Source organism: Cinclus cinclus, chromosome 11 (genome assembly GCF_963662255.1).
Source record: "Cinclus cinclus chromosome 11, bCinCin1.1, whole genome shotgun sequence".
Taxonomy (NCBI): Eukaryota; Metazoa; Chordata; class Aves; order Passeriformes; family Cinclidae; genus Cinclus; species Cinclus cinclus.
In genome coordinates this window covers 6174832-6202711 of record NC_085056.1, presented here as the reverse complement: position 1 = coordinate 6202711, position 27880 = coordinate 6174832, and the positions used below count along the sequence as shown (strand labels likewise).

Below are 27880 nucleotides of genomic sequence, written 5' to 3'. Positions count from 1 at the left end.
CTTACTCTTGCTTAAAGATTTTTAATTCTGAAGGTAAAATCAGATTATTTTGTGCCTTGCTAAGCAAAGAGGAGTGCATAAAAACACGCATGACCGATTTGGCAGCACACTTCTGGCATCCTGAGTGGATGAAGATTGTGATCTGTGAGAAGGTGTCTCACTGTGTCTGTTTCTGAATTGAATCTGTGGTCCAGGGAATCGAGCTTGACCCTTCTTGGTTCTGCTCTTTGTATCTGGCACTTTAAGCCTCTGACAAACCAAAAAAGTTGTGTTTCTAGAATGTAAGGCAGAGAGAGGCTTCATAATAGAATAGAGGAAAAATCTTGGTATGGGGTGTGTGACTGTTATTGGTCCTTTGCTTTAGAGGATGGTTGTCACTGAGCTCTTGGGTGGGCTGCTGGTGTTCCAGCTGTTTGCAGATAGATTTTAGATGTCTTCCAAAAAGATACAAATGAATTTTGTGTGGGAACATGTGTGGCGTATTTTCATGCACTTCTTGAAGGTGTGGTAAAAAGGTGTTCAATTTTTTTTTTTTTTTTTCTCCCCATGGCCTTACATTGTAATTGACTTCTAATTCTTGCTTGTTTTCCATTCTCCTTGCTTTTGTGTACAGACACTTTTTGTTAATACTGTTCTTATTCTCCATCTTTTGTTTCAGAACTCCATCTCCTGCCTTACTTTGTATGTCGGAACCACATGATGGATCATTTGAGTTACATAACAGCTTCCCACCTCCCTCTTCCCTTCGTAGTTTAAAGCACACCCAAAGGTTTGCCAGTTTTGAACTAGAGAGACCAATGAACTGCATTTTTCCTGTACTCAGGTCTTTCTGCAGGATCCTCAAATGACTCTTTTATTAAACTCTTCCTTTGCTGCCAGAGTAAATAAATTGTCTTATCTCATATGGCCCAAAGACAGAGGTGGGTGGAAACTGCCAGAAATCAAGTAGTGTTGTTTTAATTTTCAGTCTGTTCCTTTCCCCCCGATACAAAAGATGAGTTCCTTAGAACTGGACTTGGCTCTGTATGTTTGATTCCTTAAGATATGTCTTTTTTTTTTTTTTTTTTTTTTTTTTTTTGTAAGCTGAACTGTGAGCTTTTTAGGACAGACCCTTGTTTTATTATTTATCTGTAAAATATCTAGTGTGCGTTTTCAAGTCTTTCACTGTTTGTGTAACTGATATTAATAAATACCAAGTTTGTTTTAAGAAAAAAATTGGTCCAGTTTATGTTGTAGCACTTTCTCTGTATCTTTATATAACACTGAGATTTCTCATGAAATAACTTTTAAGATTAAAGCTGGGAGGATCTAGCACTTTAGCTGACAGCACAGTATGTCTTTTAATTATTCTGCCTTGGATGAAGTATTCCTCTGTATTGAATTTACTTCTTTTATTAACATTGCACTGCTGTACTTGCCAAAAGGAGATTCAAAACACGCAACTAATTTTTTTTATTATGTTTAATTAGGGCTCAGCTCAGCAGTACAGAAACCTATGATAGTGTTGGCTAACAGATGAACAGAAATGTACTTGCAAAGAAACTAGATAATTTCTGGGTTTTTTTCTTCATTTTTGCTTTGGTAGGAAAAACTTGTGTTGCCAAAAGCTACTGCTGATGCAAAGAGCAGCTTTAGAGAAGAAGTGTTTGCCAGCCCCATTTCTGTGAACTTGGAACTTTAAAAAAAAAAAAAAACCTGATTAAAAAACTCCCAGGAGAGACAGCCAAAGATAAATTTTAAATTCTCTGGGATTTTTTCTGGTCACTTGAGTAAACTTGTCTAAGAAGGTGTGTTGAAGGTAGCAGCAATAAGGGAGGCAAAAAGCCCCGAAGTTTTGGAAAGAGGTGGGGGTGAGCAAAAACCCCACCCCTCAAAACAGCTTTTAAAATCTAGTGGATGCTGAATGTCTGATCAGACTTGTGTTCCATTTGGAATGCTGTGGAGGCTGGCATTTTTCCAGGGCACAAACCCTTCCAGGGTGAGTGGATTAGATAGAAACTGAAGTGTCTGTACTGTTGGCCTCTGCTGCTGCTGGTGTTGGGTAAATCCTTATGGTTTGTGTGTGGGACTTGTGTAAGTTTTGTTGCCACCACCTCATCTCAGCTTTGCTGTTAAGTAACTAAATAGCAGCATGCACACAAATAAATAACATTTGTTTAATAATATACTCCAGTACCGGTATTTATAAATAGACTGGCTTTATTTAAGCAAATAAACAAAAGAACTGATCACTTATCCCACAGCTGCTAAACCTTCAGGAATAATTACTGCTGAGACACGGAGTGCCCTAAATGTCACAGCAAATTTGACTGTTCTGACCTGATCTAGATTTCATCAAGATGCTGGTTTGATGTTGGCTTGCATTATGGGCCGATCTCTTGTTTTCTGCTATTCCATATTTCAGTTAAATGTTTAATTTGGAAGTGTTTATTTTGCAGTAAAAATAGAAGTAGTGTGTTAACATAACTATAGTCTAACAAAATATTTTTTATTCCTTATGAATATAAGCATTTGTAATTCTGAATAATTTAGGTTTTTTGCTAAAATAAAGAATATGAGTCACACTAAAATAAGTTCTACTTATTTTGAGACAAAGTGCTATTTCAGGTTTATTTTAAAATGTATGTAACTATTTGACTTGCCTTGGTAAAAATGCATTTGAATACACTTTCAGGTGGAAAGGTTGTTTTTGTTTAGGAAATGTGAAGTTGTGTATTGAGTTGCTTCATGTTCAGATGCCTGTCTGCCTTCATGATATGTTATCTGTTACAATGGAAAAAAATTGTATGCAAACAGAAAAATAAACTCTAATAAATTCTCCTTAAACATTAAATTAGAAAGCCAAATGCTGAATTTTGATGGTTTTTTAAATACAGTTGTTTCTTAAATTGTAAAAAAAAAAAATTAAAAAATACTTTTTAAAAAAGTAATTTATTTGTTTTAGGAAAACTAGCTGCCTTGCTTGCAAGAAGCCACAATGTCATTTTTAAAGACAAGCAGAAGAAAACATGAATTTATTCTATGCTTGAGGAAACACTGAGAATAAAAAGTTCAAACAGAATAATCCCTAGTTCCAGATGTGATGCTAATATATGAATAGTTGTGTTAATTTCTGCAAAATTTTCTAGCATTGGTAGAATGCCATAGGCCACTGGACTTACACAATGCACTTTAAAAATATTCAGTAAAAATTTGTTTGGGATCTGGTAGGAGCATGATCCTGTGATAAATAAAGAAATGCAAGATGAAGATGAAACATGAAGTATGAGAGGGGTGTTTTGCCCCCTTTTAAATGAGTGTATTTTATCTAAACGGAGCTTTGGGATTGGTTGAAATGGAAGATGCAAATCTGAACTCTTTGTGATTTTTGGTCACTGATGTACATCTAATGTGAGGAGTAGGTGTGAAAGTTAGGATTGGGATTTGACAGAAAATTCACTTATCTCTGAATCTTCTTCTCTTCCCTTCAGTCTAATTCCTGTCCACTGTTCCTCTGTTCAAGCACCTTACAGGCCCAGTTTATTATTTAGATGACTTGGGAAGTGAAGAAAAAAAATCTTGATTGAGGTGATCTCTGTAGTTTAGTATAAGATTTCAGTTTTGGTTTTGTCTGCCCTTATGTTTCCATTAGGCTGTTTTAAAGCAATCTAACTTAGCTGGAAGCCCCAGTTACTGTGGGTACTATCTCCATGTATTTTAGGGGCACACATTTAGTGGTTGGTGGGAATTGCCTTGACACAACCAAAGCAAGGCCTTACCTTGGGATATGAGAGGTAGCTTGGCTGTGGGTTTCGTGTGCTGTGTTCTCACTCCAGGGCACATCCCAGGCTGGAGCCCTTGGCTGTTATTCCAAGGTTTATTCCAATGGAAGTAGCACCTCCACACCATGAAGGATCAGCAGCGCGCCTTCGGATCTGCCGTGGCACCCTTGGGTAGCTGAGATACTGATCAGAGCTGGGTGAAACAGCTGAAAGGACTCAAGTCCCATCTTCCTTCATATCTGGTGTGAGGACATGGTCCAGCTGGGTTGGGGGATGCCTTTGGGTAATGAGCTGGAGCAGATACCAGGTCTGATTGCAGCATATTTGTGATGTAGGTGCCTGACCTGGTTCACTGTGATGGATTCCTGCTTGCAGCATCATCAATCACAAATTCAGCTTTCTTAGCCTCAAATGATGCATTTCAAATTTTTTACAGCAACAAGAAACAGACATTTATAATCCTATTAATTTAAGGGTGTTTTAAAATGTTTGCTTAGTGTCGTGCTCCCTTCAATGGAAACAAAGTATTTTGGGGTTTTGTCAGTGACAACAGCAGTACACTTACTGTTAAGAATAACTTGGCCTTGCCCAGGGCAGCGTATTGCAAAAAAGTGTAAGGAGTGCATAGTTTTGGGTTGGTTAGATGGAAAACAGAACCAATGCATTACTCATCCTGTTTCATTTGGGTTGGCTTTTTCTGTGCTTCATGACTCCAAGAAAAACACATTTGTCCAATTTACACACAAAGGGAGAGGCAGGATGTATCTTTCATATAACATCACACTTTGCAATGAAAAGTATCAGTATGTGTCATTGCCATGTGCCTGCAAACACATGGAAGTAAAGGCAGCATTAGTGTTCCATGGGAATTGCTCATTTTAAATTGTCTCAAAGTATCTTAGGGCTTTAGTTGCTTGAAAACTTGCATTTGGAACAAGTTGAATAATGTGTCTCTTAAGATTTTATCCTAAATATCTGTACTGAAGCAGAGTGGATGTGGCCAAGCAATCCTGATATGGAATGTGTGGTGCTTTTTTGGCTCTGGAAGGTGTGAGTTTGTCAATGATGTGATGTTTTGCATGTGCCTAGCAAGCTCTGTTGGATGTTGCAGCCTGGACCCACCAGCACAGGCAGCAGTGAACCTGGCTGCAGATGAGTCTTCTCTAAATCACACCTCAGTGTTGCAGTATTTCAACCTGAAAAGAATTCTTTATCACTTTATCTGTAGCACGTTTGAGTCTTCTTTACTCCTGTTCTGAGGAAATGTTGAATAAGATGAACTGATTCACTGGTGTTTAGGTCTTCCAAGTTGGAAGAAATGGAAGTGATTTCTAGGACACAAGTATCTTTACTATTTGTATGTAGTACTCTTGAGTCCCCAAAATCAGAAAACAGTCTGCTGAGATGCAGCAGTTGGGATGAGAGTCTGTTTTGAATTTTGAAGACCATTTGTTGCAAGCAAACCCTGTAGGCTTTTACACTGAGAACTAAGCTGTTCAAAGAAAGATGACATAATTGAGTTTCAAATGTGTTGTAAAGGACACTCCAAGGTATCCTGGAGTATTTGGGCAAAGGTAGAGCCACTGAAGAAAACTTGCTATTGTCTAAAATGTTTTTGAATTTTTCTTGTGTATTCAAACCTCCTTATATTTGAAGTAAAGGAATGTTTTAAAGCATGTAAAGGCCTGGTGCAAATTCTCTTTACAAAATGTCCCTCAGTGACTGATGGAGTGAATGCTGTCTGTTTAAACAAGAAAACACTGAAATATTTTTCCACTCGGTGAATCCCTTTCTCTGTTTTATAGAGGAGGTTGCACCGTTTGACAGAGCCCTGTCCTCATCTGGTATGTGTTGACACAGTGTAGCTGGCATTAATTGAGCGATGCTAACTGCTTCTTAATTGACACCATTAGCTGAAAATCTGCACCAAAATTCAGTGGCAGTAGTTGACTGCAGATAGCCAGGAATGTGAGAGTATTGAACAATCATTGCAGAGGATGAAGAACGAAAATCGAGTGCTAATTTCTGAGTCTTTATGAACGAATGCAATAAGAAAGGGCTGAAGGGTTTTAAATGTCTCTAGCAAATCCAATGTGCTTGTAGCTCTCTTGTTCGTTCTGCTCCCAGTCCTTTAGGTTAGCTGGTGATGTAGAACTGTGCCATAATGTTTATCCCCATGTATGTCTTATTCTTAAAGAGGATTTTCACTTCTGAGTGTCGGATTAGAGCTTGTTCAGCCACAGCACCAGCAGCAAGAGTAGTTGATCTCAGCACAAACTTGAGATTTCCAGGGCAATTGCTTGAAATTAGTTTTATAAAACATTTGCTCAGAATAGTTTATTTAAATACTCTGTACAATGCAGTGATTACGTTTCCAAAGTGGATGCTATTAAGTATGTTATTCTCCTGTCACATTTGGGGTCAGAGTCTCTTTTATTCCTTGTAATTGGTTGTCCTTGATGCCCAAGTGTGTAATTCTGTGCTGTTTTTCTGGTGTAGTTTCTCCTACTTTTAAAACCCCCACCAGTAGTATATAACTTGTTGGCAGTGGGCTGTGCTGTCTCTTACCTGGGTAAAATAGCTCTGCAATAGCCTAGTGCTGTGGTACAGGGAAGATTCATCCCTGGAGGATATAACTTGTTTCATGGAAAAGAAACTGAGATCATTGCTGTTAATGTCCCCACTGTGAAAGGACTGTGTCACTAAGTGGGGGCAGCCTCAAATTAAGGGAAGTATTAAGAGAATATTTGCTTTTTCTGAAGTCCTTTTGTGGGTAGAATTAAGGTTGCACTTGTTCCTTAATTGTGCATGTCCCTTACGCAGTTACTTAGGATTCTCTTTCTATGTAACCCTGCTGTGATTTTTTTTCAAGGTTTTACTTTTTTGGGTGTTTATGGTCTTTGTGGTTTCGCTTTGGTGTATGAAACCACATTCAATGTAGATTGTGATTCAATGGTAGTTTTTATAGAGAGGTAAGATTTTTATGTAGAGCGTTTAAATAGTTTTTTACTTTACTCAGTCCATGTGTTAGGCTGAGGTTTTAAAATTTATTGTATATTGAAAATGTATCTGCAATTTGCTGAAGAACAAATGCTGTTGACAGACTTAGTTTGATACAGTGAATCTGACAGGAAACGTTTTCCACCCTGCTAGAAGCTTTTCCCCACCTGTCTCAGCTTTTGATACTGGGGGAGAAAAGAAGCATTAATTATTGCCAAAATACCAGAGAGCTAAAGCTGTAAAAAGATTTGGATACTGAGGGGCTTCCAAACCTCTCCTTCAGGTCTTCCAGTCAGAAATTGGATGGGATTTTAACTGTCCTAAATGAAGTGCAGGAGTGTCTGTGAATTAGTTTAAAACATGTCTGCCTAAGGGTGAAGAATCACTCTTTGAAGCTCAAAGAAGACCAAGGACAACCTAAAGAGAAACGCTTAACTCTGATCTCCAAGTTTGCAGGGAAGATTTGAGATAGCATAAAATGAACAAAACTCACAGCATGTAACTTGCTTAGTTTATAATGAGTATCAAGTTATTAACTATAGGGGAGAATGGCATGGAATTTATGATTTTGCACTTTTTATTATTTTGCACAGTGTGACATGGGGTAGAGTTAGCAAAACATCATCACGCTTTGCTAATTAATGTGGCCACCAGCTCTCAATCTTTGTTTAACAATAGCAAAACTATTCCCAGGCATTCCAACTAGTTTTTAATAATATGGTCAGCTAGTCAAAATAAGTATTCTAGTGCGAAACAAGAAGCATAACAGCTAGATAATGATACATCTTATATAGTTCTATGAAAAATTCTCCTTAAATATGCTTAAAGTGGAATTAGGATCAAGGGGAATCTTTGCATATGCTGTGGCTTAATTCATGTGCATGCAATGAATTATCCAGGTAATTAAAGTTACTTGGTGCAGTGAATGGCTTTAAAGGAGATGTAGGAAAATTGCTTGGACTTGAATACCATAAGTATGTAATTGCAGAAAATTGTATAAATTTGTCTTGGTGTCTGTTGTTTCTATAATGTAAGTTATGTTTTGTGCTGTAACTGGATTTTGTTGCTGCAGGGTGTTTTGGAAGTGAGACAGACCATCTTCATAGGCTTTTTGGTAAACAGTTTTTAACAGGAAATCGTGAACATGCTTTAAATGTCATGAAGTTAAAACAAATGCCTCTTCTCCTTGAATTCTTCACATACTCAAATTGTTGGGCATTTCAGTTTGATTCTTCCTTTCATAGTTTAGGCTTTTCTAATTGAGCCCATTAAGCTATGTTATACCTCTTTCAGCTAGAAGGCAATTCCTGTCATTGGCACAGTTCTCCATGGAGATGGACACCCAGTGATACCATTAACTGCATCACAAATATGTTGTAGCTCACTCTTGGTAGAAACCCAGGCTTTGGCTCAGTTCTCAGCACTTCATGGGCATTCTGCTGTCCCCAGAAGTCCTCACCTCCCGTTGTCAATTCTCACAGATTTCTTCCAGTTAAACGAAGTTTACTTTGGACCAACTTCTATACTGCTTTTCATTAGTGAATTGAACAGTGAAACAACGTTTTGTTCCCTGCCACAGGTGGTCCTGAGATTGATGACTCTGAGGCCAACTGTGCATTTAAAGAGCCCTGAGCTCAGTTTTGGTTACTCTGTCACTTCCAGTGTGAGATTGCCAGGCACAGTGGCTCTGCAGCCTCTTTGTGTGGCACATTGTTCACAGTCAAACAAGGAAGGAACACATCCAATCCTGTCCTTCTAACAGCTGAGGACACCAGTGGGCAGAGAAGTTGAGTCTGCTTTCTGAAGATGCCAAACCTGTTTTGCACAAAATATATAATTATTGTCCAAAACACCTGAACAAATGGAGGTGTCTGTGTTTCTTCATGTGTGCTCTTAAAAGCTGAGCCCAGGTGGCCGTCAGGTCACCAGAATGCAGGTAGCCTTAAGTGTACTTAAATGTGTGGCTCATGCTTTCAGATAATTTTTTAGCTCTGTGTTGCTACTGGGATCCGATTCTGACCAGGACAATGTTTTATCCTAGGTTTTGAAACTGCCAAGTCCCTTGCCCTGCACGGGGCGTGCGTTATCCTGGCCTGCAGGAGTCTGGTGCGAGGCAACGACGCCGTGCAGCGCATCCTGGGGGAGTGGGTGAGTGCATGCACAGTGCCCAGCGTGGAGCTGTGCTCTCAGAGACATGGAATCCTCTCTGCAGTGCCAGCAGTAGAACAGAGCTCTGCCCTGCCAGACTCTGAGGAAAAAATAATTTGTCTCATTTGGTAACGCCGTGCTCAGTCGCTGGTGCGTGGGTGATAGAGGTTTTTCATTCCTTATGAGTGTGTTGGGCTGCAAGGCTTGATGTGCTGTTGTCCGTGTTATTTATGGATGCTTTGTTTGGGGAAAAAAATGTTTGGGAGTACCATTGAGGCTTGGTTCATAGAAAAGGACGTTCCAGAAACAAAGTGCATAACTATCCAAAGGAGGATGGACACAGTCCTCCAAAACAGCCACTGTTTTGCCCATAGTTGTTCTACAGTGAGAGATTTCAGAGGGTAATTTTTGTACTTTTCAAACACAAGAATGTTTCTTCTTTTCTCCGAGTTCATTAGACTCTGCAGCCCGACTCTCTCAGTGGCTTTTTTCTTCTAGATTCTTCCCACTTTCTTTCATTTTTCTCCCATTTTTGCCAAACAAACACAAGAATTTCAGTCCCATCTATTGCCTTGTTGCTCTTTGACTTCTAACTTTCCCTGATCCCCAGTTTTTAAAATGATCTTCTAAGGCACTTATTAAAATTTATTTAGCTGTCCTAATTTATTCCTCCCACAGCCATTTATTTGCTAGCAAGGACTGCAAGCTACTTTTCTTTGAGCTTGCTGGGACTGCTGACTCTCAGGAGAGAATGTAGTGGCATCTGTACATTTAAATGAATAAAAGACCAATGGATTAGATTCTTGGATTTTTATTTCTTTCCAGCTAAGATTAGTGATGAGTGTTTTTTCTTTTATTTCCTGAGCTCTCAAAGTATTTCAACTGCTCCCAGATGACAAGGGAGAGCACTCAGTAGTATTAATATTTACACATAAGTAGTCTAAAGGTATTTGTGATATTTATTAATGCAAAACAAATGGTGGTTATTTAAGTGTATTTCCAGATAAGTGATGATTTCAATATTCGTAATTTTTGTCACTGGTTTCGTGAAGAATCAGTCTTTGGATTTAGGCCTTTTTCTCTTGCCCAGATCATATGAATGGTTTGCAGTAAAGGATTGATTGGGAAAAATGTCTTCCTTGCCGCTTTCATCCCATTAAAGCTTTCACTTTTTTTAGAAAAAAAATTAATTTAATTTTAAATTTTTTTCTTATTTCAGTAGCATAGTGTAGAGGCCTAGAGTTCCAAGAGAATTCCAACAGAGGCCAGCATAGTGTATGTTCTCCTTCAGTAGGACTGGATTTGGTGATATTCTGTTTGTATTTGTTAGTTCAAGTCCAGATAAATATGGCTGTTTATATGGGTTTTATCTAACTGAAATTAGGCAGTGGTGAAAACCTTTTCTTTGAAAAATATCCCATTACCCTCTTAATCCTAACCATATCTCTGAGCATTTTGAAGACAATGGGAGATCAGAATACTTGTCTTAATACCTGTATTATCTCACCAAAAGTTAATGAGTTGTTAATTGAATGAAGTACGTTGAAGGTCAAATTATTTCAGAAACACTACGTATATTTACTAACAGTTTTCAAATTCTAATTGTTCAGAAAAGGAGTCTCATCTGTAAACTGGTAGCTGGAAAACCTTCAATGCATCTTGGTAATGGCTTTGTTGTTGTTTATTGAGAGGGACTAATTAACTTTGATTATTGCACTAATATTATGGCACTTTGACAGTCCCTCAGATTTATGACTCTGGGAAAATAAACAAATGAAATGCAGGTGCTGGAGCAGAAAGAATAAGTTATTACTGAACTTTAATTACTTGGAGTGTGTAACCAGGAGAGAATTAGTTGATGAATTACAAGATGCTTGAAATTTACATCAAATTGTAAGCAATCTTGAGGAAAACAAACACAAAAACCTACCCCAAAATCAGTTATTGAAAACAAAGAGACAAAGATTAATTTGACTGATTTGCTTCTAATATTAAAATATCGATGTAAAAAATTAATTTTTAGCTTATAAATGTAACTACAGGAAGTTGTTAATTGAAAATCCTTTTTGAAAGAGTTTAAAAAAACATCAGCAACCTCTGCATCTGATTCAGGTGAATTCTCAATATGTAGCTGCAACTGTTCTGCTAGAAGGAGCTTCAAAGCATGCACAGAATTTTGTCTCCTCTGTTCGTAGGGAAAGCAAAATTATTGAAAGGTAGTTGATTTACTTTTCAATTTGGAATCAATCTAAAGAAAAATGCAGCTGCTTAGGTTACAGCCTTACAAAGCCTCATGTTCATGGTACTCAGGTATTATTTTCAGTAGCAGTAGTGCTACCTACTTGTTTTATGTTTTTTTGTAAATCTTTGAGATGAAGTCTCTGAGCTGCACTATTAAATACTATGCTACTCCAGTAATTTGAGGGCTAGAAATTTGATAAATGTGTTCCTGCTCTTCAACCGAGTTCCCAACCTCTTTTAATTTGCATGAAATATGCTCTTATAACAAAAAAAGCCCAGCTGTTTTCAAGTGGAGTTCTAGAGTGTTTACCTGTCCTAAGTGTGGAGTTTTACTACTGTGTTTTAATATAATTGGTATTTCTATAAGAGCATGTATATTACCAAAAGCAGTGTGTCCTCTGAATTTTCTGTGCTGACTTTTCTGTGGGACAGTTTCCTTTGATACTCAAGGTTTAGATGTTGGACACAGAATATTTTTGTTGATACAAAAGAGTTCCACATATTTTGCAAGAAGAGCAAATAATTAAACGTGTGTAACAAAACAAGTTATTATTTCAACTTTTGATAACAGTTGTCTAATTGATGTCCTGTATTAACTAGACCTTAAAATATATATGGAAAAAAAATGTAATTTTTAAAACCTCAACCACCACCTCTGCCAAACCACAACAAAACAAACCAAACCCAAATCAAATCTTGTGTAATGCAGCATTTAAAAATGAAGTTCAGTGTCCATAAAATAACAGTACTGAGGGAAACCACCCAGCTTGGACCCTTAGTGAGTCTGTTTGTGACATCCCTGTCTGGAATGCCACAGACTGAGTGTCTGCAGAAACCACTGCTCTGCTCTGGGCTTCTTGCACTTCAGCGTCAGTTGTTAGGCAAAAAATGCAGTTTCAGTTTGCTTGTAGTGAAAGCTGAAAATCAAGTTTATAAAGACAAAATGGGATGGCTAAATGGCTCGGGAAAATCCAATTGTTAAGATTTAGAGAACAAAGTAGGAATAATGGGAGAAAATAAGATTTTTTTTTCCAGATTAGCTGCCATTATATTTAGAAAGCAAATGCTAACTGATCTTAACTGGCTGTTGTAGAGAAATCTTGAGAACTTCATAACAATTTATGCCTGAAGAGCTGTTTTTATAGGGAAATTGAGCCATTTGAGTAGGGATTACCCATATGAACTTGCTAATTACTTTGGTTAACTCACATTTGTTTGCAACCTGCAGTATTCCAGTTATTTTCTTTGTAAACCACAGCAGAATTTCACTAATATTGCAAATAAGGGGTAATTGCATTGTGTAAAACATTGTAACAAGTTTTAATGTGGTTGGTCTGGCTGGTCTATCAAATATAATTTTTATGGAGGGATGTGGTTGATTATATTGGTGCAATCTAATGTTTATGCACATGCATATATATAGACAGAAAAAGGAAGAAAAAATACGGAAAGACAGCAGATAAAAAGAGAGATCAGTATAGCTTTACGTTTGATGTCTTGAAAATGAATGTTCATGCATGATGACGTTCAATATCAATTTAAAACTGTTCGATAATTTCTTGCTCGGAAAAGAGGAAATTAGAATTCTAGAGTTATGATTCATTTTAATCAGAAAGAAATTGTCAAACATAAATCTCTCCTTGAGTAGTGAAAAGGCCTGAAAGCAGCCAAGAAAAATATCAATACTTTGCAAAGGAGGAATGATTGTTCCAATTCGTAGCTTAATTGACTTAGAGGCTTAATGAAAAACACTACAGTGGTGTTTGTACACATAGTTGCTCGGATGAACATGGAAATCTATGCTCCAGGAAGAGAGGCTAGGTAATTTATTTTACATTATTATTGATATAATTTTCTAATTGAGTATGAGCAGAATGTTTGGATAAGACTGCATAGCTCCAGATGTTAGTGGTATTCTCAAGAAAATACTTAAGAGTATGAATGAATAAAATATTTCATAAATCACAGCTTTTCTTGCCAAGAACCTCTCATTTATTTATTGCTGTCAAATAGTCTTTGAAGAAGATATTAAAAGATAAATTGTAAGTTTAATATTTCATAAAAAGTATTATGTTTCTTTGGTAATTATTCCTCAGTGTTAAACCTACAGCTACATTAGAGTTAAGATTAAACTGTAAAAAGAACATTTGGGTTTTTTTTTTTAAGTGGAGACTCACAAGGTAGAGATGTGACAAGAGAAGAGAGAAAAGCTGTGAAGAAAATCGACCAAACAAACGTGACTCCTAGCTGTATTCCTTTCCCCTGAAGTATTCTTCACCAAAGGAGTGATTTATATTCTTGCTGATTAAGTAACTGAATGAAATTAAAACCTGATAAGTGAGTCTTTGTATTCCAGTTGTGATCCTGTAAAGTGCAGAAAGACAAGAAGCAAACTGGGCACATTTATTGGACCATGGGCAGCAGTTTTCATGTGGCCACTGTGTGTGTTTCCCCCTCGAGGAAGGGGCTCCGTTTTCCCATGTAGTGTTTCGTCTCCACTGCTGTCCTTGGTTTAGAAATTTTTGTGAAAAATGGTTAGTGACAGGTTTTAATTTATGGGGAAAGCTGAAGACTGCCTAGAAGATGGCTTTGGAGATGTAGTAAATGCTGACTGGGACCATAGAATCAAAGGGTTTCAAAGTGGTGCTAAATAAAATCTCTTAAAAATAATCCTCAAAATAGGAAATATTTCAGCATATCCTACAAGTAAAGCACATGAATTATGAATTATTATTTTGTAAGAAAGAATTGTCATGTTTCGAAGCAGGATATCCTAAACTATGTATTGCTGGCTCGCATGCCATCACGGTGTAATACACAGTTAGAACGGCCTGTGATATATGGACATATTTCATTTTCCAGTGCTTGAGCAGTGCCCATGCTGAAGAATCTAGTTAAAGATGGTTATCCAAGCCTTGCTGTAGGGAAGAGACCTTGCAGGAAGGGGCAGTATCTTGTATTAAATGAACTGGTAAAGCAATGAAAAAAAAAAAAAAAATCTGCATCAACTTGTCTCACTTGCAGCTGTGGACACTCCAGCTAAAGAATTATTGTCTCTGCTGAGTATAAGTCCTTTTTTTGATTCTTCAGAGTGCGATCCAGATTTTTCTGAAATGAAGGGACCTTTTAATTAACTAATTGTGATGCAATCAGACCGTATGTTACTCGTGGAGAGCTGACAGTATAAACATTACCCAGTCCTGTTGCTAGCAACAACTCCTGACCAGATTTTGGCCATAATGTTTAAGAATTCAGTAAGTTTCTGTGAGTAATCTGCTCAGCTGAGAAACCTTAAGAGAGTCATGTGTGCTGCAAAGCTATTTTGCAAATACAGATGCTTAAAATTTCCCCAATATGAAGTTAAAAACATGGAACAGTATAACCAACATTTACATGGATGGATTGTTGAGATTTTTTTTTTTTTTTGGTACACCATAAACATATGGCATGAATTTGATTTCATTACAGATGCTGAGAAAAGGGAAAGGCAAATATTTATATTACATTCATGTTTTACAGTAAAAACACTGTTCAGTTTGTTTATACAGTTCCACTGTTACAGTTTTTATGGTTAGTAATGAAACCACTGTAAAACAGAGTCTGAATCATATAGCAGATGTGTTAAGCCCCTAACTTTCAGGGCTGGGCATCCTCCTGAATACAGATATCAGTTACTTGGAGAGTGGATGTAGTGGCTACAGCTGAACAGTTTCATGCTTACATCTTCACCTGCAGTTAGCTCTGCACTGGTACTGCATGAATTCATACAGCTGATGGAGATTTATTATTTATTCTTTATTACAATGAAGCAACCAGCACGTGCCCAGCACCTCACAGGGTGCCCTGGCTGCTGCTGCTGCAGGGACAGGGCTTGGGAGATGCTGCCTTTAACAGCTCTCAACCCCCAAACCTGAGGTAACCCTTAGGTCTTGACCCTTGCCCAAATCCAGGAAGAAACCCTAAATCCATTTGCACCCCAACCCACCCAGGTGTGTGTGAATTCATATCTCTGTGCACAGCTGCTAGGAGCTGAGTGCTCCCACAGCTGCGAGGCTGCAAGGTTGTTCACATAGTAAGACAATTTGCCATGATTTCCTCCAGTAAAGAAAAAAGTTGTCTTTTGAGCTGACTTAATTACTTCTACTCTCATAATTCTCTTCGCCTTCCAATATCTGTTACACACGTATTAAAAAAATTCTAAAATGTAATTTTGAAAGGAGTCACAGTATTTTAGTATTCCTTAATTTTTTCCTCCAGTCAGCAGAATTTTATACACAGAAATGTTGAAGCGATCTTTTTGGCAATTTGTTTCTTTAGCACAGCCCTGCTGTTCTTAATCTGGAAATGTGAGTTGCAAAATCCCTACCATGCCTAAAGCTTTATAATAATACTACTTAAATGCAGTTTGAGCTTTTTTAAAAAAAAATTAAAAAAAAAAAAATCCCCCCTCCCTCCCAGACAGTAACAGACCTCAGGATAACCCCTTTAAAACTGCACTTCATGCTTGGTCTTCAATTAAAAGTCACTAGGAGATACTGTGTGCTCAAATTTATCACCAACCTGTCTGGGGATGTCTGCGCTACTATAAAAAAGTAGACTTTGTACATTGACTTGAGTGTAGTTTATAGGATACAAAGTTTGGGTTTTCTCTGATAATTTATGTATTTAGTGTAACTTGGGTTTGGTTTTTTCTGAACCTTTCTCTCTCAGAATGTGTTTTATAAAACTATTTAATGTTGCTGATGTTGAAAACCTATTTATTGTAGTCCAGATACATGTGTTCCTACACTGAATGATTTCTGCTGTCACTGGATTTCTACTGTCATTTCTGGGAGAGAAGGAATTAAAGTATCTGGATATATTTTTTTTTTAACCATCCTCACAATTAATCTGATTGTAACATAAGCTTGTAATATATTCCATTAATGAAGAAGACAAGCTTAGCTTATGGTAAATACAGTACTAAGTGTTTATAGTGCATTTCATATTTTACATGATTCCCTTTATAATTCTGCTTATCTTTTCATTCTAATTCCCTAAAGGATGTATAAAAGAACCCCTAAAGAGAGTAATTACTGCTCTATTCCTTAACCAAGGCTCCTCTTGCAAAAAGAAATCTGAGCAGCTTTTTAAGGAAGGCAGTTTTAAATAAAAATGCAAATAAGCTGCTTTGTAACCACATTAATTACCCACCTAGCCTCTTATTACCGTGTTTGTATTGTTTGCAAACACTATTTACAGTCGTGTGGAAATTACCATTCCTGGGCTGGAGGAGCTGCTGGTGGTGGGTTGTGCTTTGGAACCAATTAGAGTGAACCGTGTCTCCAGCGGGGCTCGGGGGAGCAGGAATAGCCTTGCACTGTCAAGGCATGGCATTAACTGGGCTGCACAGCACTGCCTTGTAATTATAGCACTGCTCCCCTTCTGCCTCTGCAAGGAGTTTCGTTCTCTGCATGTTAAAACTAAACAGGCAGCGCTAATGATTTCATGTGCACTCTGATCGTTCTGAGTCGTGGTAAAATCTGGTGGGTCATTTTTGTCATTTTTGTCGCCACATTCGTTCTTGGCTTGATTTTGTGAAAAGAAAACAAAAGACTCATGCTTTTATGTTCAGGATCTTACACGTTTCCATGTAATTGTTGTTTTTTTTTCACATTAATCCTTCAACTTTATTAGTTTATTTTATCAGCAGACGTGAACAGGATGGTATTGCAGGCAGTGTTAGAGGGCAATAATTGCATGTCTTCCAATACATTGAAGAAATAGGATGTTCCATACCAAAGCACAGTCTTGTTAAGTGCAGTGCACACTTGTTGCTAACCTGATGTGTGTTGTCTTCTTGTCTTGGTTTTCTCTGTCACAATTCTAAAATGGGCCTTTACCCTAAAAATTGCCCAGAAATTAAAACAAAACCAAAAATGTGACTTGATATTTGTGTTTTTAAACTTATAAATCTTTCCAGATCCCAAAGAATTTGTCTTGATGGGTCATAAAGCCTGCAATGTCAAGAATCAGTTCTTTAAGATTTGTTTTCTTAAGCTTGTAACCAGTCTATCAATATGGTAAAGAAATCCTTTGAAGTACAGAAATATATTTTGGTTGAGCTCAGTGTGGGGAAGAAAAAGGTAGAGAGATTATTTTCTTCCTTCTTTTGGGTCTGCAGTGCTGTGACAGTGTGATAATGTTTAAAGGATTCTTGATGATAAACCCAAACATCTTAAGGTCCTACTGTAACACTAAATATAGTGGAGCAGGAAAATAGTAACTCCATGGTGTAGTACAACTGCAGAATTGTTATGCATTAAAAGAAGGGAAAAAATAATAAAAAGTGATTGCAGGTTCATTTGCAGTTTTAACAGTGACAAGGGACTAATGTGAGGGCATCAAAAGAAGCAATGGCTTGTTTCATGATCCACAATAGCTTATAAAACTGAAGATAATTATCAGTCTTATATGACTACAGAGCAGCATAAGTGAGATAAAACAAGCATAGCTGGAGTTCAGCAGGAATGCAGGAGATGTCTTGAAAACAGACTTGCTGAGTAGAGTGCTTAAAAAGTACTATTAATTTATGTGCTTGTCAATGATATTTGTAAACATTATATTACTATAAAGCCAAAGTATCATACTTTTTGTTTAATTTACTGTCCTTTCTAATTTATCCTCATCCTTTAATTCTCTTTTATCTTAATCATCACCTTTGGAGGTGGTGTGCTAAACTTGCTCTTTCCTGTATTTCAGTCGGGGCCACTAAGACAGAGTATTAACTTAAACAAGAAACTTTGCTTACCAAATAAAAGCATGGGATTAATGCAGCAAAATTAGTATTTGGGGTAGTTTTTATTACTTTGGTTTTACTGGAGCCAGGCAAAATAGGCTTTGAACCAACTTTGCAGTCAGTGGGCAGAACTGAAGGGACTTTAGGCTCTTAGACTTCAGAGAACCCTTTAGAGTAGGTGGGAAAGAAAGTACTAGACCCCAGTTCAGGGAAGATTTCAGTCTTTGGGTGCTGAGAGTTCTCAAGAACTGTTACTCTGCTGTGGAAAAGAAGGATCTGCACACTGTCTGTAGCTGCCAAACAGAACAAGATCAGGAGATCTGAAGTGGTGGTGACGCTCTCTGTGACATTTATGGTCAGGGAGCTTTAATATTTTCCTCTGTTATAGCAGCTTATAAATTTTAGGAACTGCTCATTAATATAGTCATATTTAGCATGTTATGGCTGCAAACAAAGACATGAATGTATGTACTGTTTCCTAGTTAATTTGTGTAATTATTTTATAATCTAGGTGTTTGCAAAGCAGAACATAGTACACCCCATTTACTGTCTGCTGTAGCTAATAAAAAATAATAGAATGAAATAAATCTTGAAACTAACTTTAATCGTAAATATAGATTAGTTGTAAATTGTATCTTTGTTATGTTTATTTTTAATTCTGCAGTGTTGCAGGTTTGTAGAGCATCCCAATTAGTGGAGTTATTCACAGTAATGATGACTTAATTGCTGTAAATGCTGAATGTTATTTCAGTGACAATTTAAATACAGTACTGAGATACTTTTTAAATAAGTAGAACTAGAAATAAAGGGAAAAAGGAAATGGTGGCAATAATGAGACTGCTTAGTTTTATAAAGATTTTTTTCAGCATTCAAGGTGCTAATCTAGATAAGATGATTAAAAATGCATGAAAAAAGAGAGAAATATAACATTTAAGAATGAAATCTTGCCTTCTCAGCTAATACCATTATAAATATGGACTCAAACAAGGTAAACCTGTGTATTGCACTATGCACTCAAGTATTAATTAAGAATATTTGACTGAGCTCATCTGAAATTGATTTCTGTTCTTGCAATGCTGTTTATGTTTTCCTGCCAAAGCCTCTCTGGCTTCACAGCTCATCTCGTGCAGGCTGGGAGCCCTCCATGCCCATGGTGCTTCTCTGCTATCTGAGACAGTGGGTATTGTCAGGTTTGTTTCTGTGAACGTGTTTAAAGAGTAGAAAATGCCTCTAGCTGAAAAGAGGAGTGTTTCCCTTCTGATGAACACTAGTAAATCCTCCCACTTGGAAAGCTGTGGAGTGTACCTGTGAGAAATGAGCTGATCCACAGTGCTTCCTTGAGTGTGCACGCTGTAAGAGACATTAATAGCTTCCTTCAGCTCTGTCCCACTTAGAGAGAGGAACTTTGAAATGAAATATTTCATTCTGTCCTGGTCAAATTGACCTTACATTTTCCTCTGACATGGCATGACTACTTAGAGAAAATTTGAAGCGTACTATGTACATTCACACTGCAGGGGGGAAGATGGCATCCAGGGTAGTATTTATGCATCAAATATTTATTTTTCAGTTCAGGATTGGTTGTCTCTCAGTTGAGTGCAGATTTGGTAATGGAAACTGGTGCCATGTGCTTCTCTGTTTGATGACCTTCTTAAATAATCAGAGAAGTATTAAAACTCCTTAAGATGGTTGCTGTGACCTAAGTGATAAGTTGGATTTTCACATGCTAAAAACTCTATAAAGCATCAGCAGAAATCTGTTCCTTTAAGTTTTAAGGATGGTGAAGTAAGGGAAAAGCTCTTCCACTCCTTTGGGGCAGTTTTTGGAGCCTTCCAAGGCAAGCCCAGGAATTCACTGAGGGAATAAAGCTGGGAACAACAATGCCCAAACCTGAAAGTCACAGACATTCAGGTTCATCTGTTCGGTCCTGTTATGACAGAAATCATTACGAGTTTGATAGATTTATTTATAAAGACTTGCTTCAATATTTAAAGTACATCTATTCCAACATTCCTCATTTCAGCTCAGCTGTGGATCAAGATGAAAGAAAAATTAAATTGTATATTGAAGAGCTGTTAATTGAACTGCACTGCATTTAGCAAGGGAGCATCAGCTTCAGGCAGTCAATACTACAGAGAATTTTTAATGTACTGTATCACTAGATTGTCAGTTTGTATTGGAGAATGCAAACAGACTGCTTTGACTGATGATAAAGCCCTGGAAACTTCTAAGCTGTTGAGGGCAGAAAATGTTATTTTGCTTTGATATATATTGTGACAAAGTTGTTGGTGGAAACAGGAACAAGGTTTTTTTTAGGTGAATATTGTTTGAATATCAAATTCTGATTGCTGGGTATCCATTCTTTTAGTGGGTAAACACTGGGTACTGATTTTTCTTTATGGGAGAAAACCAAGTTCTTCAGAACTTGGACTTGAACAAATGGTACTTTACAATTTGAGCAGCTCTGAAAGTCTCATTTAAAAATATTAGTTCTCTCCAGATATAATTCTAAAAAATAGCATATCAAAAAGCTTTAGAAATGCTGTAGAAAAATGTTATCTCTTTTTCCTAAGGCAGTGTTAATTTCTTTTGTAGTTAATCTTTTGCGCTGGAATTTAGTACATTTATAGTTAAAGATTCTTTTTAACAGCTAAATTATTTAAGCACGTCTTCTGGGGTAACTTGGTCTGTTTGGTGTTAAGTATGAAATACTTTTTATTTCATTTTCTTCACTGATAAAAAGGAAATAACTAGAGGCATTTGTAGAACCAGAACAGATTTAGGACTGTGGTGTTAGATTAAAGATGTACTGTTCTAAGACATAGCTTGTTACAGTTGTCATACTTGGGGATAAAATTCTTCCTTTTGGTGTCCCTTACAGGGCCTAAAGTTCACCTTCAGAAATAGCAAAGTAAGTCTGAAACTTGTTAATCATTTTTAGGTGTCAGTCCGTGGTGTTTACCATAAATGTGGTAGGTCTCAAAGAAGTGCTAAAGCTTAAAAATTCCATACATTGTCTTCTCTTGGAGCAGAAAGGTTTCACAGAGACTGAGTTTAGTCTTGGTGCCTCGATGGCATCTGAGGAGACTGGGAGTGGCTTTTTTTTTCAACACTTAAATATTATGCAGTAGAAGACAGTTTCCATTTGTATAAAGGAAGAGTCTTCATTAGTATGAAAACGCTAACGGCTTCAAAAGACCTCATTTCCCCATGGTACTGAAATCTCACTAAACTGGTGAAAGTCTTGTGACTCCAAAACCAAAACAAAAGAGGAAAATCCACTCTTCGTAAGTACTTGACTTTGCTTCATTAATCTGGGGTTCTACAGACTGTCTTCGTGCAGAGCTGGCAGCTGTTTGGGGAGGTCAGAGGTTTTTAAGCAGATTTAATCCTGTAGCTGCTCTCCCTGGTTGGCTGATGGTGCTGAAGTCAGAATGGATGTTGCTTACATGCTGTCAACTTACTGTTGCATTTTCCAAATTTTTCTAGTGGTTTCCCATTAGTAAAGCCTTGGAATATTTCTCACTATGTGAAAAATTGCAAGAAAGGAGGCAGTGCATGTTCTGAACACCCTGATATTTTGCCTTAGATATAAAAAAGTTAGGGTCTAGATCTAAGGTGTGCATTTGATTTAAAGAGTATCCTGTAAATATTTGAACATAGACTAGTGTGCTACTAACTACATTTTTAGAAAGATTACAATTACTGAAATACTACACTTAAAACCCCCTAATTCATATTAGAAGGTATAATTTTAATAGCTAAAATGCTTGTATGCAACTTAAGTTAAAATCATTGTGTTGCATGAATATTACTTTGAATATTTGCTTGAAATAGTAATATAGAGCAACATATTCAATGACTTTGCTACACTTCACTTGTCTGAGACAGTGTTTGACAATGTGATTACATATGGTAATGATCAAGAACCCTTCATAGGACACTATGACAATCAGGGTAATTAAAATAATTGTCCAAAGCTCTGGTAAAGGTCATATATCAGAGGTCAGCTTGAAATAGTGCAGAAATAAACTAAAATTCTTCAATTTTGTTTTTATGTAGGTAAATCCTTATTGTCTGTAGTGGGTAGTTGTCTGATATGAGGACCTGATTCTGAGAACCACTGTAGCAGATTTAGTGTAGGACACGTGGATAAATCCACGACTGTAGTTCTAAATTTACAAAAAATGCAGTTGAGATGGCCAGGAACATGGGGTCTTCACAATGGGTTCTGTTTTTTTGTTGGAAGAATGGAAACTTTCTTTCTATGGAGCAAGGTTCAGTTGGGTGGCTTCCCTGTGACTCTAAGGTAGTTAAAGTTTAAATGTTAATAAGCTTCAAGAAGATGTGCATGCATATTTCCTTTTTCTATTTCCTTTTTATTAGACTACCAGTTAATTTGTGCAAACTCCTCATCTCCAGGCAATCTGATTAAAAAAATGGTATGTTTCCTGTTTCTTTATGCACTGTGTAGCTGCATGAGGCGATATCTTTAAAATGTAAAAAAGCCTACAAAATGCACAGTCTGATAACAACAACAAATCTAATCTAAAGTGACAACTGGGAGACTTTCCCAGACGTTTTTCTCTTTAATGTAACATGACTTTAAATTGATGCAGCCCCACAGTGATTGAAAAACTCTCAGAGCTTGTCTCCCATGATTACATTTCTGATCTGTACAACTTAATTTTTTAACTCGGTGAATCTCACTTTTGCGAACGAGTGGTTTGTCTCTGTTTTGAGAGGGCGAGTCTCATGGAATGGAACAGTAATACAGTAAAACAGAAATACTGTGAAAAATCATATTCCTGGTTGTGATCCTGGCCAGAAACTTGGGCTTGTTCTTCCTCTGAGTGATCCAGAAGTCAGCTGGTGGGTAAGGCACTGGACTGGGAGCTGGTTTATACTTACACAGTGAATTTAGTGTTACTTTAACTGAATTAAGAGTAGCAAAACTTTGGGTAACTTCTCCCCCCTCCAAAAAAAAAAACCCAAAAACCTTTGTTACAGCATTTTAAATCTGCTTAAGGTTCTTAAGGTTCTTTATATCTTCAGATTTGATTTTTTTTTTTTTTTATTTTTGCCAGTGGGACAGCACAGTCAAGGCAAATACTGGGACTGTGTGTCCCCAAATGGGATGGGAATGAGACATCTGCAATTAGGAATGAGGGCAAGGAATAGTGTCTGGAGCTGAAAGGAGTGGAGGAGGGTGGAGAAAGCAGCACACGGGAAAAGGACAGATTAGGTCAAAACACTTACTTGATACTGGCCACAGTTTTTGCTTTGAATATAGCTGCAAAACCAAGAATTGGTTTGTAACTTTCATAAATTGTTGAAAATTGCTTTTTTTTTCCTGATAACCCTCATTTTATCCCAGCTTTCTCTTGATGTATTTCTAGTACAGAAGAACATAAATTCTCATTTACCTTTTCATTTACCTTTAAAAATGTATAAAGATTGAAGAATGATATATGTATAGCAATACTTCATAATACGTATAACTGCTCCTGGGCCTGCTTTCTAGATCTGTGTTCAGGAAAAATGGTCATGTATAAGAAGAAATATCCTGTGGTCAGTTTTGTAGTACAAATTCTAAAAATCTGTTATTTATTTCTTTATTGCTTCTCTCAGAAGCAAAAAATGATGCCCGTGGGTAGGTGGTTGGTTGATATCAGCTGGAAATAAAAAGAAATAAAAGCCTTTGAAATGTAGTAGCTGTGTTTTATATCAGTGATGCATCAAACTGTGTTGTACTTATGAGATTGTGCCTGACTTATGCCAGGGTAAAGCAATTGAGGTTTTTTCAGAAGACTGGACTTAATCCATAAAACAGTGGACAATATGCAGGACAGGCAATAGGCACAACAGATAAACTTTCTGAAGGAGGAAGCAATGAGGTGAATGTTGTAGTACTTAGGAACATTTCAGCTGCCTTGATTAAAGCTCTGGAGATGCTGGAAAAAAAAAATGGAATAACAGTTCTATTAAATTTTTGATAGTGCAGTAGTATGTAAACCAGGTGAAGCCATTAGGTTTAGTAACCAAACATTTTATTTGACTCTTTTGTTGCTTGAACAAAAAAAACATGTGATCTATGTCTTAGGGTCTATCTCATATATGATGATGATTTCAATCTTGATTTAGAATCCTTCCTTTAATTTAGTTTGCAAGTGAGAGCAGGTTGTTTCTTCTTTAAGAGGGTGACTTTCATTGATGGAAAACTGATGAGACTGTAATAGTCTGAAAAGTAATATATGTGACAGAGATCCTGGTCAGCAACCAGGATCCATCCAGCAACCTTAACCTACTTGTAAGAGTATTATTTCATAGTACATTTGAACTTAATTAACAGAGCTATCAGGACAGTGATTATCCTGCCAAAATGGTCAAGTCATTGGCCAAAATAAACATGGTTCTAGAGACTTCCTGACAGGCATCCACAAACACCTGGAAATGAAAGCCATGCAACCATATCAGAATGCACATCTGTACTATAAACTAGTCAAACTACTTGCATCTGTTCAGTTGTATAAATCTGGTGTCTATAAGTCTTAAGAAGTTTGTTACCAAAAAAGTCCAGTTCTGTTTGTAAGAAAGTAGTGAAAACTTTGCTGTCTGTAGAATGATTTTTCAGGATTGCTACATTTTTTTTTTAGGATAAAGTAAATATGTTCAGTTGTATTTAATTTTATTGAGAAATTTAGCAATTCACTATTTAATTGGCTTTTTTTCCCCTCTGTGACTTCTGCTTTAAGCATTAGCTGATCTCTTCATGGTGCCAGTTTGTCAGAGGTCCAATTCTGGTATGGAAAAAGCTGGGGAATCAACATTGCATTTCAAGTAGTTCAGCCATGTCTTTGGTCTGGTTCAAATCATGTCCAGTTCAGTTCTTCAGTCACTAGATTGGAGTCCTATATGGAGGTGGAACGGATTTAGTTTTCTTCCTGTGCCAAACAACACTGGAATTGCTTGCAATTTTTCTTTCATTCTCTTTCCATGCCAACTTGTAGAGGAGGGATATGGTCAGGGAATATCAATAATTGTGATTTCTACCTTTTTGCCTATCCCTAAGTCCCCCACTGCTAAAAAGAACCCTCTTAGCAGAGCTGTTTCTGGTGGAGAGTTGATGCAGATTTTTGCACACAGACTTTCTTCATCCTGTCTCTCGTCCTTTATCAGCAGCCTGTGGGGTTTGCATTTTGAGACGTCACCTAACCCATCTTTACCAAGGTGACTGTGGATTTATCTGGATTTGCCCTCCAGGATATTTTTAATTAGATATAAAGGAATGAATATATTACTTTAAATTATTTTGATGAAAGAATTCCTGCACTGTCATTAACAATGAGTTAAATGAGCTAAAACTTCCCTCTAGTTCCCTATCTTTTGATGAGGAAACAAAGCAGTTCTTTGCCTGATTAAGATTTGTGGTATCACGCCTGAAATGAGAAGCCATAATATATACTTTATAATTTATGTAGGTTTTTTTTAACTCCTACATTACCACTCTTCTTTTTGATCCTATTTTTGCAGCTGGTTTTGTTATGTTTTCCTTTGGTTTGAGACACTGACATCAGAAGTTTATATCTCTGTTTTTATTTTTCCTTTATTGTTAAGGAGGTTGTTTGATTCCTTAGGCACCTCAAAGGGAGTTGACACTGACAGATCCTGAGGCTCTTCAGAAACTTCAGATCTGGTTGGTTTTAGACCCATTAGACTCAATATGAATTTTCAATAGTGATGATTAAAACTTAGCAAGGTGTGTGAAAACATGTGGAAAACCTCAGGGCGACAAGATTACCCCTTCAGTCATTTTAAGTGAGCGAGGAGTTCAGAAAGCTGATTTCCAGTAGCAGTTTTACAGTATTTTACTGACATTACCATGTAGCAGCACTTTGAACATCATATACAGAGAGCAGTTAGAGAAGCTATACAGGTTATTTGCTGTTGAGAAAGATTATTATTCCAGTGAAAAAAGAAAGGGATTAAATTGTTGTTGATAGAGCTCTTGGCCGAATCTCAGAATATATTATTCTGTAACAGCATGGTTTGAGTTGTTGACTTCTTCACTATTTCTAGTTGTTTGTGATATAATGCCTTCTCACAGAGATTAGGCAGAAGAGCTCTCCATGCCAAGTGTCAGCTGCCAAATAAAATTATCAGATGGTCTTTAATATCTTGAGGCATTTTATAAGAAAGGTGTAATCATTTGCCTTACGTACTTTGATTCGTCTCCATTGTAACCTCAGCCTTGCTGCCATGAAAAGTCATTAAATATTGGAAGATAAAAAGTTTTCTCAGAAAAGTTGCAGATGCATTATTACATCCATAATTTTTTGTGAATGGAAATTGATTCCTGTATCTTGGAGCACTGGACTCATCGTGCATCATTTTGCATGGATGTTTTGGAACAGAAGCAGAACGACTGAAGTGGAATATTTGGGATCAGTGGGTTGTTGACTTGGGATATTTTCCTGCTGGCTTTAATTCAATCTTGAGCACAATAAAAGGCAGCATAATTGCCTTGAACTGTGGGTGTGAAGATGACAGGTTATTTAAAATATTGGGCAACACAAACTGGAACACTAATACCTTAAGAGTAGAAAAGGTGCATATTCTGCTAAATAAACTTCAGTAATTACTTTAGGGGGTTTTCCTCTGCAACATTGTAATTTTTCTAGTTTATATTCTTCACAGACTGCTGACCACAGTGACAGTTTTGCTGTTCTTGTATAAAATAATTCACACATGTGTGCACCTGGTCTTCATTACTGTTACACTGCATATATGGAAATGGCAGAATGGGAAATTTTCTTTTCTGATTTCTGCTGATGACGCCTTGTTTCAGGCACAGCACTTTACAAATACATTGTTCATTAAGTGTCAGTATCCATTAAGCAGCACTAACAGGCAAAAGGACTGTACAAAACACTCTCATCATTTTCATAACAAGAAAGTATTTACTATAAAATACTGAAAAACCCCAACAGCCCTGCTTTAACTTTTTTGAACTGTCAACAATATGAACATTCATGCTTTACCTTATTAAGGCAGATATATTTGCAATAACAAAGCATAAATATGCGAAATTTCCTTCAAAAAATCCAGAATAGGGACACTGAAAACCCCACATCTAAAAAGTTAATCTTGAAAGTATAATTACAGGTGTGGTAGTTGAAATCTATTTTTGGCTGAGCTCAGTTGCATCTTTCAGTATGCTATGGCTAATTTGACCCACTGCATTTTAGAAAATCTTTATTCTCACTGATTCTGGTTTTCTGGCAGGCGTACTTGCCAAAAACATGTAACTGTGAGAAATTACTTCCAAACCTCCAAGTCACACATCTGACTGCCAAACAAAAGTGGCAGTGAGGAGTTGCCTGGCTGGCTGAAGGCAGGGAGATGTGGGGACCCCTTGTCTCTGGAGGGATGTCCATGGTGCCTGGACCCATAGGGGATCTGTGGAGGGATGTCCATGGTGCCTGGACCCATAGGGGATCTGTGGAGGGATGTCCATGGTGCCTGGACCCATAGGGGATCTCAGGAGGGATGTCCATGGTGCCTGGACCCATAGGGGATCTGTGGAGGGATGTCCATGGTGCCTGGACCCATAGGGGATCTCAGGAGGGATGTCCATGGTGCCTGGACCCATAGGGGATCTGTGGAGGGATGTCCATGGTGCCTGGACCCATAGGGGATCTCAGGAGGGATGTCCATGGTGCCTGGACCCATAGGGGATCTCAGGAGGGATGTCCATGGTGCCTGGACCCATAGGGGATCTGTGGAGGGATGTCCATGGTGCCTGGACCCATAGGGGATCTCAGGAGGGATGTCCATGGTGCCTGGACCCATAGGGGATCTCAGGAGGGATGTCCATGGTGCCTGGACCCATAGGGGATCTCAGGAGGGATGTCCATGGTGCCTGGACCCATAGGGGATCTCAGGAGGGATG

At 37.5% G+C, this 27880-nt stretch overlaps 1 protein-coding gene across 1 annotated transcript in view; it reads left to right on the top strand.

The window, feature by feature from the left end:
- WWOX (WW domain containing oxidoreductase) overlaps positions 1-27880 on the top strand; it is a 478554-nt gene that overhangs the window by 14002 nt on the left and 436672 nt on the right. The window contains exon 5 of the mRNA XM_062499918.1: positions 8803-8909. Within this exon, the coding sequence (XP_062355902.1) occupies positions 8803-8909 (107 nt within the window). The remainder of the gene's footprint in view (positions 1-8802; positions 8910-27880) is intronic.